We start from the raw sequence: 18,717 nt of genomic DNA, 5'->3' as shown, positions 1-18,717 counted from the left end.
TAGTGAATCAGTTCGTTCAAAGAAAGATTCGCCAAAGTTATTAATTTTCAGTTATTCACTATTCAGTTTTTGTTTTAGTTAGTATAAATTTGCCTGTTTAGGTTTGATATCACCCAAACTGAAATCATTCAATTGTTCCTTCCTTTAAAATTCTTCATTGTTTTTGTGCCAGCAAAAATACAGTGATCATGATTATTATTTTTAATTTATATAACATTAAACATTTTTTTATCTTCTGCATTGGAGAACGAATGATTCTAGTACAAGACATAAAAGTTACAGTTGGATTTCCTTTGTTTCTGAAACCAATGATTCTAGGGAAACCTAAGATTTGCTCCATCCCTGGAAGCCAAAACAAGTCCACTGGCGCATAAATCCTGTCTTAAGATATTCTTGAACATTTCAGTGCAATATTTCATTAATTCAAGAGGCGGTGGAATGCTTTTCATTAAATGCAGACAGATGGTTACTAGGTTTTCCCTTAGTGTAAGAGTTGAATATGAACCAAGACGTCATGCTCACCTGTGGCTTTCAAGGCCGCTTGCTTTCAATGAATGCCAATATAAAAACATCAACAAACTGAGTTTTAAATACTTGCGCATATCTTTATGAGCCAAATGATTTACAAGCCTCACTGGATGCATGCTTGAAAAAATTTAGAATTTATTCATAGGTCCTTGTAAAGAACTAGTCTTATATAAATATAGGCCTACTTTTGATTAATAATGTTAAACAAAGCCTAATATCTAAAAAGTCACGTCTATATAAATTTTAATAGAGGCTCCAGATGTGCTGAACATAAGTTAATAAATTATTAATAAACATGTTTGATACAGTATTACAGACTCGAGGAATGTTATGTTCATTAGTGTAAGTGGGAACCCAGTTTGCAGTTCTGTACATCCGCAGTACAATCCATTCAGTCAATCCCTGATTTTACATCAAAGCCTGCAGGCGGATGGCTGAATGTTCTTACAATAACTGTGTTGATCATAAATGATTACTGTGTTTGTTAGACTGCATAAGAGGTGGCAACACTCAAGAAGATGAATATTTAAGCTCAGATAGAAAGAACTGACTTCTGGGTTAATTAGAAAATTACATGGGCTGGATCCAAAAAGGTTATGCCCTATAGAGCATGAAACATTCCTCTTCTCTTAAGGAGATTTCTTAAAGTTATTTAGCACTGATGTGTGCATTAATATCGTGTAATCCAATTCATTCTGTAATTTAACTGGCAGCACATACGGGTAACGAAATAAATGCTCGCTACTTTTCGCTTGGGGTTACACAGAACGTGTTTTTGCATTCAATTGCGCTGCTTTTCCATCGTTTTGTAAGCACACTCTAGAAAGTGATCACTTGACGTAACTTAATAATTTTAAGGCAACAGGTTTCCTCAGTTTTTTAAGTAATACACTTAATGCATGATTAAAAAAAATAGTTATGTGAACTTGACAATTCCACATAATTTATTCAATTAAGTTGATTTTAAGGCACCAGGTTTAGGGCCTCTGAAATGAACTCACGAAGCACCATGACGCATGCGCGAGAATATGACGTAGATAGGCGTGCTAACACATGACCCGGAGACAAGGAACTTTGTTTACAAGCAAAAGGAGGACGCGCTGCATACAAGCTGTTGAATTCTAAAAATGTAAAGTCAGATAACTTGCTGTATCATCACTTTATTTTATTTTTTCAGAACTACGGCATGTCATTTTCTCATGCATGCATCGTGGTGCTTCGTGAGTTCACGTCAGAGGCCCACACGGAAGACAAGAACTTGTTCAATAAAGACGTTATTTAGATATTTTTTTTGCACAAAAAAAACTATTCTCGTCGCTTCATAAAATTATTGTAGAACCACTGTACTGAGATGGATTTTTTAACGACGGGCTTTAGTATCTTTTATGGGTCTTGAGAGAGGAAATGTCATTGCTGCCAATGGAGGCCTTTCATTGGATTTCAATAAAAATATCTTAAATTGTGTTCCCAAGATGAACAAAGCTCTCACAGGTGTCGAGCGACATCAGAGTTTTTGGGTGAACTAACCCTTTAAGTCAACTAATCACTCTTTACAGAGCATTCTCAAGTCTAGATGGACCGTTTTGCGCACTTCCTTTTCAGTTTTGCTCATGCACAGAGTTCTAAAGTTAAAAGATGTTCAACTTTTTTTTTTAAATGCATCTCTAGAACTTGTTCTGCATTTAAGCATAAAAACGGGTTCTGTGTGAATGGCCCCATAAAAAGGAGCCTGTTCACATAAAAAGCATTTTGCTCTTCACTACACTGCTTTTTAATTGTTTTTCTACACAAACATGTGATATGTTGATTTGACACTAGGCCTATGTGAAATTAAAAGTTCAACTCATATTTCATTAACCACAAGAACGCATTGTGTGTGAAAATCCATTAAAGGGAAGGTTCACATGAATTTCTTTCTTCTGCTGAACACAGATGTTAACTGTTTGTTTACCAACATTCTTCAAAATATCTTCTTCATATGAGCAGAAGAAAGAAATTCATACAGGTGAGCAAATAATGAAAATGTTTCATTTTCATTTTGTGTGAACGATACCTTTAAGCTCTTAAAATAGATGACCGAGGTCTCCCTTAGACACAAAGACCTGGGAGGAAATCCATCTTACCTTTACTTTATCAAAATGAAACAAAACAGTTGTAGATGACTACATTTAGGCTATTTTACAGTATTGAATTAGCATTAATACCTTTGTTTAATGAAGTCCCTTTCTCTGCATCTCATGCAGGCAACTTAAAACAGAAAACTGAGCACAATAAATGCTTGCACTGCTCTGTTCCGCACTTTCTTCTTCTCTCTTTGCAAGCATCTGTATGTATGTGTGTACATGTGCTGTGTGCGTGCACATGTCAGTGTGTGTGCCAGTAGAGAAAATTAAAGGCAGACTTTCCGTGGCAGGCGTCATCCCCAAATTGCACATTTGGTGGGGAATTTAACCTGGCTCGAGATGTGACAATAATATTCATTTCAGCATGTACACCCCTGCACCCTCATTTACACACAGTAGAGATAATTCTGAAATATAAAACCTTCCCCAAACTAACACAGAGAGAAAAGAAGAGTGATTGTCAGAGAGCAAATTATTTCTCCCAGTTTTGGAAGATAAAAACCATTGGTAAGCAGATCTAAGCATCGGCTGTTTGGAGAAGATATGATGCATTGAGGCTTTAATAAAGATTAATGACCAGATTACTTCCTCCCTGTAAAGTTAAAAGAATAGACTCTTCTATGTAACATAAAGCGAACTGTTACTTAAAGTGTAGGGGGATTCTTAAAACAAAAGCTCTTGATCTTTTCTTTTGATGCTTATGCTTGCTGAGGGTCTCCAGCTGACCTCATACCTTGTATTTCTATAACTTTGATTTCTTTTCCTACAGAAGTATGCATTCAAGTCTGAAACTGCATCGCGTTAGTCATCATAATCCTAACGAATGGCTTCCTTACGTAGGACCTTTGATGAAGAACTGATCATGTGTCTGTATTAACATCTTAAATTATCCTCTCCGGGAATGACCTTTCTTTTAAAACCTGAGGAAATGGTGTGACACAACCTATTTGCGTTGTCCTGCGGTTTTAACAGGCACTAGGGAGATTCGGGTGCGTGCTGGATGTTGACCTTTGTGTTTGACTCGGGCGCCGTTGTCACAGCACTGCTTCCTCTCCAGCAGGCCGGCGCCGCTGGGACTTTCTGTCATCTCTGCCCTGCTGGCAAGAATAATGAAAGCAGGAAGTTATCCAGCTCAAATTAGTGATAGTTTAAACACAGAGGTCAGCCTAAACAGCCTGTTCCACACTTCTTGAATATATCAGCAAATGACAAGGCCTCAGATCCTGTCAGCAAGGTAAAGTGGGAACTTCAGGTTTGATCTTGTTCGAGAAATGCCTTTTCTTTCCATTTTGCTAACATTTTATTAAGAACAGCAACTTTTATGTGAAAAGGAAGCATGTATTAGACTAAGTATTTTGGAATGGACCTTGTAGTTTCCAGTAAAGCTTTCCTGGTGCTGGCGAATCAAAACATAAATAAATGTTATTTCTAACCACTTCCTTTCAATGAAAGTCTACTCATTCAGTTGAATATTTTTGCTACTGGTATTAAAGGGCAAAGTGCATCTGTAAATACTCCACAGGATGGTGCTCATGAGCTTGTCATCTGTCATGTGGAGAATTTTACACATCATGTAACATTGACATGCCAATTACAACATTTTAAAAAATATTAATTTCAGAAAATAATTCTTCATATGTCACACATTTAATATTTTATCCTAGGACTTAAAGGGATGGTTCACCCCAAAATGAAAATTCTGTCATTAATTAGGCCTACTCACCGTCGTGTCATTCCAAACCAAACCCGTCTGACTTTTTGATGAAATCCGACAGCTTTTAAGGAGACAGCAATTCAACACTTGTTCAAGGCCCAGAAAGTTAGTAAAAACATAGCGAAAGTACTCCAGTTGTTCTGAAGCGATGATAATACATTTTTTCAGCGCAAAAACAAACAACAAATAATGATGTTATTCAATAATTTCGTTGTGGCATGTGCCAGTTTCCTACGGTTACAAACACTGCAGCTCCCGAGTCCCGCATATGCGCGTCGTAGTGGTGCTCATATGAACAGCACCGGCTGCCGTAGATGAGAGCGCTGCACTATTTTCAATGGAAACTTGTTGGATAACGTCGTTATGTGTTTGTTTTTTTGCGCGCAAAAGGTATTCTCGCTTCATAAAATTAAGGTTGAACCACTGAAGACGCATGGACTATTTTAGCTTTGAACGTGGTAATTAAATAGTCTTGAATTGGTCTGAGAGCGCTCGGATTTCATCAAAATTATTTTAATTTATGTTCTGAATGAACGATGGTCTTACGGGTTTGGAACATAAGGGTGATTAATTAATGACAGATTTTTTGGGGGTGAACTAACCATAGGAACGAACCCGTTAAAAGTTGGGAAGGCGATTTATGACAGGCTAGCATTAGCAAGATAGCTTTGAAAGCATAAGATCCCGCCCTCCCTTCTCCAAAGCCACGCCTCCTTCAAAACATATGAACATGTACAGCACAGTCTGCAAAGTGTCACGAGAGGAGAGATGGCATTAAATTACCTCATGTGTGATGTGTCAAAGCACAAAAAGAATGAATGTAAAGCAGCTCTAGTTGTACCACCTGACTAAATCCAAGTCTGAGGACATGAACAGCTCCGGGTAGAACATCACCGGTTGCCATCTCTTAATGGTAATGATAACATGTCGCAAGCAACATAAGCTCGTTGTTTTGATTCAGGAGGAACTGGGGTCTATTCCAGAAAGCAAGGTTAACTTACCATCACATATACTTTGAATTCTTGATTGATTAACCCAAACCTTGCTTACACAGTGTCTGAAACCTAGAAAATGCTGCCTTCGGAGGACACATTTGAAGGCAGGAAGGCATCAAGCCACGTCCAAATCTAATGTTAGCTTCACTTCCTGTCTCCTGACATATTATTTTTGCAGGCAGCATACATGTATCCTTCGCTGCCTTTGATATCCCACAATCCTGTGCTTTCCATTCAGTGTTAGTTGAGCTGGGGGGAAACGATGGCTTCCGAAAGTTGCGTTTGCTAGTCAGTTTGTGTAAATGTATGTTTTTTACAAATATTTTCCACTTCTGATGTCATTTCTAGTGAGAAATTACTAATGTAGTAATTCAATATTTGTTTAATTCTCACCAAAGATCTCTCTATTTTGCTGTAGAGCACTGAACTGTTACACTGTCTTAGAAGTCTGTCTGACATTAGTTTCGTGAGGTGCCTTAGTGCACAAAACGCTGCTTTACAAGCCATTGTCTAAAGCAGGCAACGAGAAGAAGACCATTCTACTCCCTGTTTTTCTTTTGTTTAATGGCGATTTACTTAACCTACTTAGTGCACATCGCCACCTATTTGGTGATTATACAAGCATTTTTAATTGAGTAAGTATTTTTTTATTCACTGAGAATAAGTGAAAAATTAAATGTTTTAATTGATTTAACATTTGAACATATTAAAAATGTATTCTAATTCTTTAGAATTAATATTATAATATTGTATATTATATAACTGAAACAAATTTGGGTATATTGATAACTATATTAATTATATGAACCACATCTAAATACCTCTTATGGCTACTTGCATACCCTGAAAGTTACTTCCTTTTTTGGAACCGAAAGTCAAGGTTATCCGCTAACCTACTCTTAAACATACCCAGGTATGTCACATAACCTGCTTTCTGGAATACCCTGTAAAAGGCAGCTATTGTTTGTTTTTGGCACTCTGTGGCTGTCTGTATTGACAGGCTGGTAGGACATTGGATCCTGGATGAACGTTTTTTGGTCCTGTGTCTTCCACAGAAGATATATGTACATGTTTTATATTTAGACCACTTCTATTATTAATTGCTATCAGAAAGAGTTTTCAACCAATCTAACTAAGTGTTTATAAAACAAACAGCCTATTCTACCTTTAATTTCTAATCACACATTCATGGTAGGTCTGCTGTTATTCATTGACCCCTTCAAGGTCAACTAAATGGTTAACTGTATTCCATTAGGTTTTTTATTTTTTATATATATTTTTTTATTTAATGCCAAGCCACACAGAAGGAAAGACAGATTTTTGCTCTGAAGTAATTTGGCAACAGAGAAAGATGTTTTGGTCTGCATTTCTTCTCCGTTCTCACTCCAGAACAGAGAGAGTTGAAAGCTGTCACCAAGCTAGGCCAGGGCTCACATGTGTTTTGCTCTGAGCCATGTAAACCCAAACCCCAATCCACTTCTCCATTGCCCCGTTTATAAATAAAAGCCTTTTAACAGTGCATATTTGAAATAGTTTAGCTGTTGAGGGAATAGATGTGACTTCGTGTCAGGGGAAGCTGAAGTTGATTATATGGTGATGGTGATGAAGACCGATGTCACATCAGCCACCAGACTTGTGTGTTAAGGTGGTTTGTTTAAGAGATAGAAATGAAAATACATATTCATCTGAGCCTGAGATGTCCAAACAGCCAGTTAACATCTCCCAAATGTCAATTGCATAATAATTAGCATCCTTTGAAATTGTAGAGACAACCTGTAATTACAGACTCAGTGAAAGCACAGCAAAAAAGAAAGAAATATGGCTGCCAAGGGGGAGTCGCTCTCTTTGATTTCAGTTTGCGTGAGGTCAACACTAGAACAGAGTGCCAGCAGTTTTACCAAATATTGAAAAAAAAATCTTAGATCAAGCAAATAAAGCTAAAAATATAATAACGTATTTAATCATTATTCTAATTTGATGCTGCTTTTATATTACAGCATACTCCGATTTTTACGTCACACCAACAACTATCAGGCAATTATGCATTTTTTGTAAACATTTTGTTATTCAGTATCTTTTGCCTTTTCCCCGGCATGTTTGACATGCTAATTTGTAAGTGTGTGTGTTTTAGTAGGCCTGGTTTTTTGTTTTTTTTCTTCTTCTTTTTTGTGTAATTCTAAAATTATCTAATCAAATTTAAAGTAATAGTTACTTTAATTTACAGCACATATTTCCAAAATAATATTATTTACGTAAGAAGAATATTATTTACGTTCCTTAAACAGGAATTACGTTCATACGTAAATATGCAAGACAGAGCATGTGTTTATCCTATTTAGTCAGCACGCGCAGAGTACAGCTTGCTTGTGAAGCTAAAATGTATGCCTTATTTTTGTCTGAATATATTTATTTATGTCGGAAATGACCTACTTCCCACTTCTGAAGTCGCGATTACTCACGTGTTCAAGTGCTTTGTTGAAGAAAAAAAAAAAGATTCAAGGAGGCCACAAGGTTTCTTCTTGCCTATATATTGGGAAAATCATTAAATCCATTTAGCGCCCCATTCACTGAAAACCATATAACCATTCACACCGCTATGGAATTTCAGTACATTGTATTTTTGTAATATACGCTTCAAATGGTAATTTATTAATTTGGTAAAGTAAATATGCAATACTTTAACGGCAAGACAAGGGGATAGCTGTTGCGTAAAAAAATGAATAGACCTACAGAATACCATCAATAACTGTTATCCTCCGCCATGTGTAAAGTTAATGTATAAAGTTTAAGGCCATGTAAAAAGTTTCCCCCAATTTGGGGACTTGGAAAATCAAAATTATTGGAAAATCAGTGAAATCAGCGAAAAAGTTCTTAACATAGATGTAAACTGCAAGTTAAAAATGACTTTCTCATCTGAGGCAACACAAGGTAATAAATTTCCAGATTTTAAATCATGGCAACTTAAGTTCATTCAAGATATTTAAGATATATAAATCATTCAAAGCCACTGCTGCTTTTTAAAGTGCTACGAACACCTAATTTTTTATAGTGCAATGTTGACACACACAAAAAAATAAAACCACACAAGGGAATTTCACCAAGACATGCACATTAAACATACATTTAAAATGCCAATCAATCCATCTGAAAGGCCAAAGTGCAATGTTTTTGTCATAAAGATGATTGTATGTTCCTCTGTAGCTGAACCCAGCAGGTGGATTGTGGTCAGTGAACTCTGCACGGCAGAAACACATTTCATTCAACTCCATTCAGCGTCAGAGGATGTCAGCACACAATGCCGTCTTGGCATTCGCTTCTACCGCACACTGTAAACAGCTGGACTGTATTTTACAAAAGACAAGTAACTTATAGTTTTGTGCAAACCCCAATCCAAGCGCTCGCATTAATAAACTGGCTGTGGCCACATGTTCTCAGCGCCTTAGCCAATAGCCAGAGGGCTGACATGGAAGGCGGTAGATTTGTTATGGAGCAAAGGAAAAAAAGACAAGAAGGGAGATTCAAGAGACGAAAAAGGTCACAGGAAATAAGTAGACGCAAACACGCTCAAATTTACTCCAAACATCTCCACCTTATCATGCATATATTCCTAACACACGCTTCAGACTCTTCCCCCCCATGCTCACTTTGACTGTCTCCTCTGTAATAGGCTCCAGATGTGGTGCTGAGGGGGTGAGGTGTTTGTATGTCATCTGCTCGGGCGGCTGCGCGTACACCCATCCAAGGGGGATGCTGTCAGCCCTGATGGAGGGGGCCCGGGCCCCAGGCCTGAGGTGGTGGGGCGAGCGGGTCACAGCCTACGCACATCTGGAAGCACTTCGGGTCAGCAGGGCCTGGCTGCCTGAAAGGTGAGACGCTTCGACCTGACCTGATCACCACAGCATGGAGAGTATGCAATAGTCTGGACGGAGAACAAGGCACTTGCATACACACACACACACATATACACACGAGTCATGTCGCTAATCAACGCCCGTGGGTGTAAACGCGGACCTCAGAAAGCATTTTTAATAGGTTGGGCTGACAACAATGATGGGAAATAATAACAACCCCATTCCCTGTCTTTGATTTAGTGAATTTCCCAGAATTTATAGTGCTTCTAACTTACAGTCTTGCTCATTGTGAAAGTGTGTTTGACTTTATTGCATTTGCAAATTTTAATATGTGACATTGCCAGGCAATTAATAAACAAGTAAATCATATAGAGATATAAAAAAATATGTCACAGAAACACTTTTTGCCATTTAAGGATTTGCTGCACTCACATACATTATATTTTAACTGTTAGAACAATTGATGATGATTATTATATCAGTACATCATATATATTGCAGTCTTGGTTTATTGGAAAAAAAATCTGATCAGACTAAATGTATTTATTTTAGTAATCTTAGTAAATTAAATCTGCAAAGTAAGGCAGGGTGCAGACATGCACGTTTTGAGGGATTCTGCAAAAATATATTATTTTTCATCTCAAATTTGTTTGTATTTATCAACACAGTTTTCTGCCTCAATAAACTTATTAATGGTTAGTAAGATTTTTTAGCGTTTAAGTTTAGGTATTGGGTAGGATTAAGGGTTGTAGAATAAGGTCATGCAGAATAAGGCGTTAATAAGTGCTTTGGAAGTACTAATAAACAGCCAATATCCTAGTAATATGCATACTAATAATAAGCAACTAGTTAATAGTGAGAATTGAACCCAAAAACAAAGTGTTACCATTTCGCCCATATAAATAAAGGGGTAGCTGGGTTTCATGTTCCACCATACTCTGTTCACAAACATGCTTATGGCTGTCTACTCGTATTATACCGGTCTTAAAACTCAAATGTTCTAAATTTCCCCAAGGTAATACCTTTACTTTGTACAGATGTGCTCATGTAAACAAAGATTCAGGGTTAAGTATCTCTGTGAGTAAACAAAACTGTAATTCAAGTTTAAAAAGTTCATCACATTGTTCACACCCAGCAAAGTAAAAGTATATCAGATCTAGAATCTAATCAGTACTTAGCATATCAAGTAACCCGTTTGGGACAGAGGAGCTTCTGTTAAAAAATGATAAAAATAATCAATTGGAAAAAAAATTGGGTATTGAATGTGCCACAATTTGATTTGAAATGCTCTAAAAAGTGGGAACATTTGCTAAAACAAAACGTCCTGAGATGTTCAGACAGGATTACCACAACAAGGAATACATAGCTCAGCGGCATTGCATAGTATTGCACAATACTCCAAAATTAGTTTTGAATAACACGGGTGTTGCTTTGTGCATTCCACGGAAAGATTTTACCTAGCAAAAGCTTAAACATGTAGAAAATATCATGGGATATATCCAAAAACCCATTATCCTCACATAGTATCAGAACCAATTCAAAGAACATTCATAGAAACATCAAAATCTATAATATGAAACAAAATTATTTTTGGATTGTTTATTTTGTAGTGTTGGTGTTTTGACTAACATAAAGCATAAATGTTACATGCGGATATATTTTTTTAAGGTCATGTAGTAATACTGTTGCCTGCAACAGTTTCTCAAATGTGAGTATTTAGCAAAACCAGTGGAAATGTCTCTTCAGCTGCAGGATTCAACACAATAGTATATGATTCATTGCTTGAAAATGTTTTATTACTATATGGTTTCCAAATATAAGAAGAAAAAATATGATTGATAAAAAAAATCACCTCCATAAAAACTGAAACATACTTTTGTTAGTGTACTGTGAGCAGATACATAGGTCACCATGGGGAACAGTATTTACCTTAAACAGTGGTGTAATATTCAAGACATTAAAAGATGTAATCCGGCCCTGGGGCTTCCATTAGCATTGATGGTTTTAAACATCTCATGTCTACTGATTTAACTCCACAAATGTGTCTTTATTCTACTGGATGTAGACATGGAGACATTTTGGGTCAGTATTTTGCCAAATCTCAGCATTAAACTTCAGGTGTAATTTAAACCATTCAGTGGTGAATGGTGAACAACAGTCCTCCATTGTTTGCCATGCAAGTTTCTTTACTTTCCATCCGGTCGACCCAAAATACAGCCAAAAACAAACAAGGAAAGAACAGCTTACAGCATCCAGACGCTCCGTCTGCCACTTCTTACTGATTTAGCGGAGCCCTGCTCGTTGACTTGTTCTCCAAAGAGCAGACCTTGCGTTGTCTTTACAATCTTCGGATCAGTACAAAAATGAGATCGAGTTTCTCAGAAACGCACCTTCATCTGTGATGAAGAAAAAAGCCAAATGAGAGGGACAACAATGCAATTCCATTGGATTAGGAGGGGGTGAAAAGTCATATCCATTCTGCTCTGACACTGCAGGAGGCCAAACTCATCCAGCTCTTCTGAAATCTTCTCTTCTCAACGTCTCTTGCTTCTCTTTGTTCCCACATCCCGTCCCTCTTTTCAGGCTTAGTTGACAGTGGGCACTTGGTTGAGGCTGTACTCTTTGGCCTTCAGTCTCAGGTTAGCAATGCTGTTGGCCATGTTCATTCCCTGGGTGGAAGTGGTGTTGGCACAAGTGGGTGGGTAGGTTGCCATGGTGCTGAAAATAAGATAGGAGAATGATAGACAATTAAAATGGTTATATTTTAAATGCATTACAATGTCAATTAGCAATGGATGAGAAATGAGCCTCAAATTTAAAATAATTAAATACAAATGGAAAAACTGTACTGTCTTCATGTGAACCCAAAGATAATGCTTAAGTTTTCAATTGAAATGATAAACCATAAATAGAAATTTAAAAAAGTACTTGCTTTCTGTGGGCAGCATTTTCTGTGGCATTCGCATTGGCCCTCCCTCCGGCCTTGGGTACCAGCTTAAGAATATATAAATAGTTAATAATTCTTCATAAATACTGCATTAATATGTATGCATTTTATGTGCACAGTAATGCGTTAGGTGTGCGTCGAAATTGTGCAAGCTTGTTTTACTGGCATGGTCACTGGTCAAATGTGTATTCATGCCAGAAATAGTTCCCGGTCGAGTTGCATATTTCAGCTGCTGGGAAAAAGGTAGTTGGCCGGAGTGGCAGGGTTAGTTACTCTATACGGCTTTTAAGAATGAAGATTACTGTAAATTACAACCATAGTGTAACTAGAGTCACAAAAAATCCTGCCCAATGGACTTTTCTTCCTTTGAAAGTCAATTTGTCTCCTATGGCCCAAAGGTCATGAGGGTCACAGGCGGATTTAATATGGTTTGTTTTCAGATTATCACTTCATCATCAGGGGATCAGCCCACCATCGCTTCCACAAAAAGAGAGACGGAAGATTCGCTAGCCGGTCATTTTGCTACTTTGATTATTTTACATGCAACGCTGCTGGGAAAAGCAAGGCATTGTCCTTTTTTTCTAGTTTTGCGGCACGGCCCTCAAAATTTTAAGCAAAATAGAAGAGGTTAAGAATTAAATTATGCAAAAAAATAGAATTTAAAACGTTCGGATGAAGAAAATACGGGCAACTGTAGAAGATGAAGTCACGGCAGGAGAGCAGGAGACACAGAAAGGAAATGAAATGGAATCAAAGCGCTCAGATGAGAAGGATTCAGAGGGTTACCTGTACGGGGCTGCGCTCCCCCAGGACAGGTAGTCATTTGGACGTGGTGCAGGACGGGGGACAATAGGCTGCTCCACTGCCGTTACGTCTCCCGAGTAGGATTTGAGAAGTGAAGCGTTCTTACTGGCCAGCATTGCCCGCTCATTACGCCGAAACTTTGCCCGTCTGTTTTGGAACCACACCTATGAGAACACAAGCCGAAATGACAGTACAGTGGTTACTCTGGATATTTAGCGCACAGCGATGAAAGACAAATTGCAGAGCAAAGCAGATTCTTAGACTCAAGACATAACTGGTATAATATTGCCCACATCGAAAACAAAAAAAATGTTAGAACAACGCTATAAAGTTTCAGAATGTTCTGTCCTCATGATATTAGATGATTCACTGTTCTGCTTGAGATTTTTACTGACATACTGGCACTGGCTCAGCTATGATGGGATTCAGAAAATGGAGCGTGAAAAATTATATCATATAAATCAAAATTCAATCAAAAAAGTTGTTTTTCTCAGTCTCAACGTTGGCGTAACTGCATTTTGCCTTTGTAAGACAGTATTTTGCTGCGCTTTTTGAAAATCTGCGTATTCAGCCTGATCCACTGGTGCACACATGTACACCTTTTTTGCAGAGGACACATCAGAGGCTTGAAGAATAAGCAAACGCGCTTGTGAAACATGGTTGAAGGCAGAGCGGGGAGCCCAGATCTCGAAGCGTTGGCTGCAGCACCAGGCCTGGTTGAGGCACAGTGTCCGGTTACGCAGCGCCTGAGGAATGAGCTCAAAGTCTCTTTTATCAAAGCATTTCTGTATTGCTCCCTTTCTGGGACACATTAATTGCAGATGTGTTTGTTCTATTTCTTTCCTTTCGTTCTCCCCTTCCTTCTCTTGATCTATAAACGGGAATAATCCCCATCTTTCTACAAAAACAGTCTCATTACAGGAGAATGTAGAGACTGGCTGCGGCCTACAGCATGTGTGCTGAGAGGCAGTGATCGGCTAGGGCTTTTTAAACAATCATCCTGAACTCTGGCGATGAGGCTGATGACAGTGGCGGAATAACACGAAGGTTCAGTGTTACCATCACGTTCATCTGTACCTGCATCCTTGCTGAAATCTTGAAATAGGCAACTGGTTAAATCTATTTTTATTTTATTTGTACTTTTTTTTATTTTTAACCATCTGCTACTTTCAAAGTAGCTATCAAAATGTATGTATTTTTTAATCAACCAGTAAACTAAGGACATAATAGATGATTGTGAGGTGTGAAGTTTACCTGAACTCTAGCCTCAGTGAGATTGACCCTGCGAGCCAGGTCCTCTCTAACAAAGGCATCTGGGTAGTGTGTCCGCTCAAACACTCGCTCCAGCGCCTGCAGCTGGCTGCTGTTGAATGTGGTTCTATTCCTCCGTTGTTTCCGCTTCTTCTTTTCTTCTGAGTTTAGCTGCTCATCTGGTAAAACACATGCATATAATATAGTTATCTCAGGTGCTGCAGCTTTTAGATAATTCATTCAAAATTAATGTCCATCAGCAGGAGTTTAGTTCTCAATGTTATTTTATATATATATATATATATATATATATATATATATATATATATATATATATATATATATATATATATATATATATATATATATATATATATATAGAATGTGATTATAAAAAGTACTAATCAAATTAATAAAAAAAGGTTTAATCCCTTGATTATTATTCAAGGGATTAGAAAAAAGTTAAATCTGATAAATGTTGTGCATGCATAAATCACAAACACACCTCTTTAAAAAACAAAACAAAAAAACTTTAAGACTGGAGCATGTCCCCCACCAAGTCATTTTTAAATATAACTTCTTCCCTCTGGTTTCTTTTGACAAACTTTGTGTGCTATCTCAAAAACTGACTTTTTGTTCTAGCTCATGTTTCATCTTCAGTGTGCAGCAAGGATGAGATTTAGAAACTGACCAGAAATGCCTTTGCCGTTCTTTATTCTGAGCAGTAGCATAACAAAAAATATCCGCTGTTTGTTTTACAGGTACTTTTACAATCAAGGAATACATAGATGGAAAAGAGCATGTCAAGCAGGCATATTTAAGAACATATTTAAAGAGACTATTCCCATCAGTGTCCCCTCTTTATAGCCAAAAGCACAGAACTTAAACTCTCAAGAGACTTGATAATCATTCAGCTGACAGCAAAGATAAACTGCAGTGTTTTTTTTGTTTTGTTTTTTTGCTCTTCATGACAACAGTAATTCCACGATCATAATTTTCCAAAAGGATCACAAGATGAAAATTGACATTTGACCTAAGCATAGCAGGGGGAGAGAGTCCCTTTAGGCCTGTTGGAAAGATTGTTAAATGCCAGCATTTTATTGGTTAGAATTTCAGATTCACCAGATTGTAAAGGTCAGTTTAATTACTTTTTAAACTTCTTGTTTGTTACATTTAAATGTAAACTCAAGCTGTTTTATATGGGGCATGGGCTGTTATGGGCATGCTTAAAAATGATTCTATAAAAGGAGTCCAAGAGTTTTAGGAAAAACACTAACAAATAATGAATGAGTGAATTAATTATACATCGCAAAACAGAAATGACTGTATTACTTTTTGTTCAAATACCTTATGCATTCTGATTTCCCTGTATATGTAATTTCTCAGTAGCCAAGTATCTTGGAACAGTCCTCAAGATAACAATATGGCCATTTATTTTAATATACATTTCATTGGTAGTTTGATCATATGGGGGCTAAAATATTGTTTACAAATACATAAATTACTGTGCTATCCTGAAAATTGTAATAAACCAAACTTACATTTTAGAGGTTGAAATTAGTTGTGTGAGTAATATTGATTTGTATAAGAGAACTAACACAAGCTGTTACACGCGCCGGGGAATAAACGAAAAATAAATGTCAAACAATGCAATAATAACGTAAACCTTTTTCGATCTCATTTTCACTAGGCGAATTAAATATTTAATTGCGTGATAGAGATGGTTTTAAAAATACAACAAAAATGGATGTGGAAAAAAGAACGACAAATACAAGCCAAGGCGATTATCTTCAATTGTTGCAATAAAAAGAAATAAAAAAGTACTATAGGCTAATTAAAAAAAGAGAGAAAGAAATGGGCCTATCCGATAGTCTATAGCCTACTAAATTATTGACGGAAGTTTAATAATCATTGGTAAACTTATAGGTAGGCTATGTCTGAAAGATAGCAACAGGCCAAAATAAAATATTTACATTTTGGTCAGCAAAACACGGAAAGCACGATTTATATTAGTAGACATAATGGACGTATGCTATTTGATACCATAATCGCATATGTATGTTCTCCGGATGCAAGATAATGATGACAAATTATAGTGTTTAAATGAACTGAAAAGGTCCAGAAAGTAGATACAGGATTTTGTCTGGGTTTTTTTTCCAGCGCCCATTTTATTGTTCCTTGTACCGAGAAGACTCATGTAACAGTTATTCAGCTCCACTATTTTGTAAATTGAAATTCGTTGCAAATATTCTAATTATTATGTAAAGTAGGCTATAGGCACAAAGCAGCTCGCGGTGTTTATGGGGCCATGATTTCATAAATGCATTACGGGCTGGAATGTCAACAATCATAAATGATGTACAAAATTAGTTTACGACCCATAAACTTATATCAAGCGGAAATCTTTTTTCTGGTGGAAAGAAAATTAGCATCACCTATACACTGCTAATGAAAAACTGAGGTACAATAGCCAACATATAAAAGTAATACATTCAATATAGTGATTGACTCGTAATGTAGCCTAATCGGCTGGATGAGCGGTTCCTATAAACCATATTTACATAATCAAATAATTATTGAATGTCAATAAATCTGACAGTATTGTGAAAGGCTAAATATGGCAGTATGCTATGGTTTATTGTTTATTGTGTTGTTTCTGTTCGGTAGTATTGATTCTATCTACAACAACACTTATGTGAATTATTATATTTAAGCAGGCACACTTACTCTCCTGCTGTGTTGTATCACTGCCGCTGGTTAAACCCGGAGATTCCAGCATAGTCCTTCCCGTTTCTCCAACGCTTTCATCTGCCTGAGAACCGACCATTTCTCTAGCCTCCTCTAGATCCAACAGGTGGCTCACCGAGAAGTTCTTTTTGGCTTGCAGGTTTTCCAGGTTGGCTGTAATGGGACTCTCCAGTCTGCTGGATATGGTTGCTTGTCTGTCCATTACATGTGCATAGCTAGAAGTCATGACGCAAATACGATACAAGAGGAAAAAAAACTGGGCAAGTGTATTAGGTTAAGCAAACAGGTCCTCCTCGCATATATGTGAAGACACACTCTTATGAAACAGCGCCTCCAAACCGATGTCTTAGTTGCCTTTGCTCACTGTGATAGCTAGCTACCTCTAGGAAAGTTGTTCCCACAGATCCAGGTGGAGTAAAATTACAAACTGGTTTAAAACTTTGTGGAACTTAATATGATTGCAAAGACCACGATGTATTTTGAATCCATTCACTCATAGCCATGTAATCTCTTCTGTGCAAAGTACTGTTGATTCAATAAGGGAGAAAAAACTCCCCGAGCTCCACGGAGTTGTTGACTGAGCGCCGATCCAGAAATGCTGATGCCTTTCAGATGCATGTGTGTAAAGCGTCGAGAGGAGGCAGGGCACTCCGCCGCCTTCCCGAAGCTGTTGGCTCTCTCCTCTGCTCCACGCCGTGCTCTAATCACTCACACCCACAAGCTCTGGCACTTCAAACGGCACGCTCACTGGCATACAGTGGAGTGGATTGTCAATGAAGAATTGAGACCCCTGGGAGAGAACATGGAGCAGAAAGGCTCTCGTAATTACGTGGCAAAAGACTTTGTGCTGTCTTTGACGTTTAACAGTAGGGCTACCCCTCCCTCCTCCATCACAGCTTCCTTCTTCGAAGGTTAACCCTCCCCAAACTTTGAATTCCTCATATCTGTCACCTATCATCATTTTGCCCAACATAAATAAAGTTAAAAGTGAGGGGTAAAGGATGGTTTGTATAGAAACCGTCCAAATAATGGAATGGTTTAGTTGAATAGCCTACACCTTAGTCAGGGCCCAGGTGTGGACAACATGTTATATTTTTCGCAAATGAAAAACAAAGTTTTATGTATTTATTATTTTTATTTTTTTTACACAGAATGGACTGGGAAAAAATATATAGAGAAGCGTTTATAAAAGTTTTATTTATTTTAACTTGCGCTGCGTTTTTATAACGCCGTGACATGCGCGAGACTGCAATGCAAGACGCGAGCGCAAGTCAAAGATGTCTGTTTAGCGCGGGCTTGCCCAGCTTTTGCGATGCATTGCAGCAAATAATACGGTGAAATGATCATGTAGTCGATATATATTTCATAAAAACAAGGGCTAAAACATAACCCATTAAAAAACGCAGTCTGCTCTATTGCAAACTATATATTAGTGGGTTACGCGCCAACTTCATAATGAGCACAGACAGTGCGCCATAATCGAGTTAGCTTTTGCGCTTGAACAAACTATAACACGCAGAACGAATTATACCAAAATGTCCTTTTTGTCGAGTATCCTCATAAGACATAATGTCTTAAGTGAACTTAAAAAGTTATGAGGAAATGGGAGGCGAGACAGCCCGTCAGATCCGCGTCATGGTCGGCAGCGGAGAATCTTAAAGCTACGGCAAGCCAATGGTGTCTGTCATTAATGTTAATCACTCACTGCTCTCTACTTTGTAGCTTTAATAAGGATTCATATATATTTAATCCATCA

The 18,717-nt window shown here is 37.6% G+C and overlaps 1 protein-coding gene across 3 annotated transcripts; it reads right to left on the bottom strand.

Moving 5' to 3' along the window:
• Nucleotides 1-11,140: 11,140 nt before the first annotated feature.
• prrx1b (paired related homeobox 1b) lies at nt 11,141-17,474 on the bottom strand. 3 transcript variants are annotated; one of them, XM_067418631.1, is made up of 5 exons: nt 16,941-17,474; nt 14,217-14,392; nt 12,945-13,126; nt 12,140-12,205; nt 11,141-11,929 (listed from the first exon to the last, which is right to left on the bottom strand). In XM_067418631.1, exons 1-5 carry the CDS (start codon nt 17,185-17,187, stop codon nt 11,797-11,799), a joined length of 804 nt encoding a protein of 267 aa, XP_067274732.1. In that variant the 5' UTR covers nt 17,188-17,474; the 3' UTR covers nt 11,141-11,796. The 3 variants fall into 3 exon arrangements, with proteins under 3 accessions (XP_067274732.1, XP_067274731.1, XP_067274730.1); XM_067418630.1 differs by having other exon boundaries at nt 12,144-12,205; XM_067418629.1 differs by lacking the exon at nt 12,140-12,205.
• Between the last annotated feature and the right edge of the window lie 1,243 nt (nt 17,475-18,717).

This window comes from Pseudorasbora parva, chromosome 15 (genome assembly GCF_024679245.1).
Source record: "Pseudorasbora parva isolate DD20220531a chromosome 15, ASM2467924v1, whole genome shotgun sequence".
NCBI classification, from domain to species: Eukaryota; Metazoa; Chordata; class Actinopteri; order Cypriniformes; family Gobionidae; genus Pseudorasbora; species Pseudorasbora parva.
Note: the sequence above shows the minus strand (reverse complement) of the source record. Positions and strands in the feature narration are given on the sequence as shown.

What these genes read in the sequence shown, in the direction of transcription:
- prrx1b (XM_067418631.1), bottom strand. Translation starts at nt 17,187, where the DNA reads ATGACTTCTAGCTATGCACATGTAATGGACAGACAAGCAACCATATCC. An exon ending in TGATACAACACAGCAGGAGA is followed by an intron (nt 14,393 to 16,940) that starts GTAAGTGTGCCT and finishes GTGTTTTACCAG; the next exon opens with ATGAGCAGCTAAACTCAGAA. An exon ending in TCACTGAGGCTAGAGTTCAG is followed by an intron (nt 13,127 to 14,216) that starts GTAAACTTCACA and finishes GTGTTCTCATAG; the next exon opens with GTGTGGTTCCAAAACAGACG.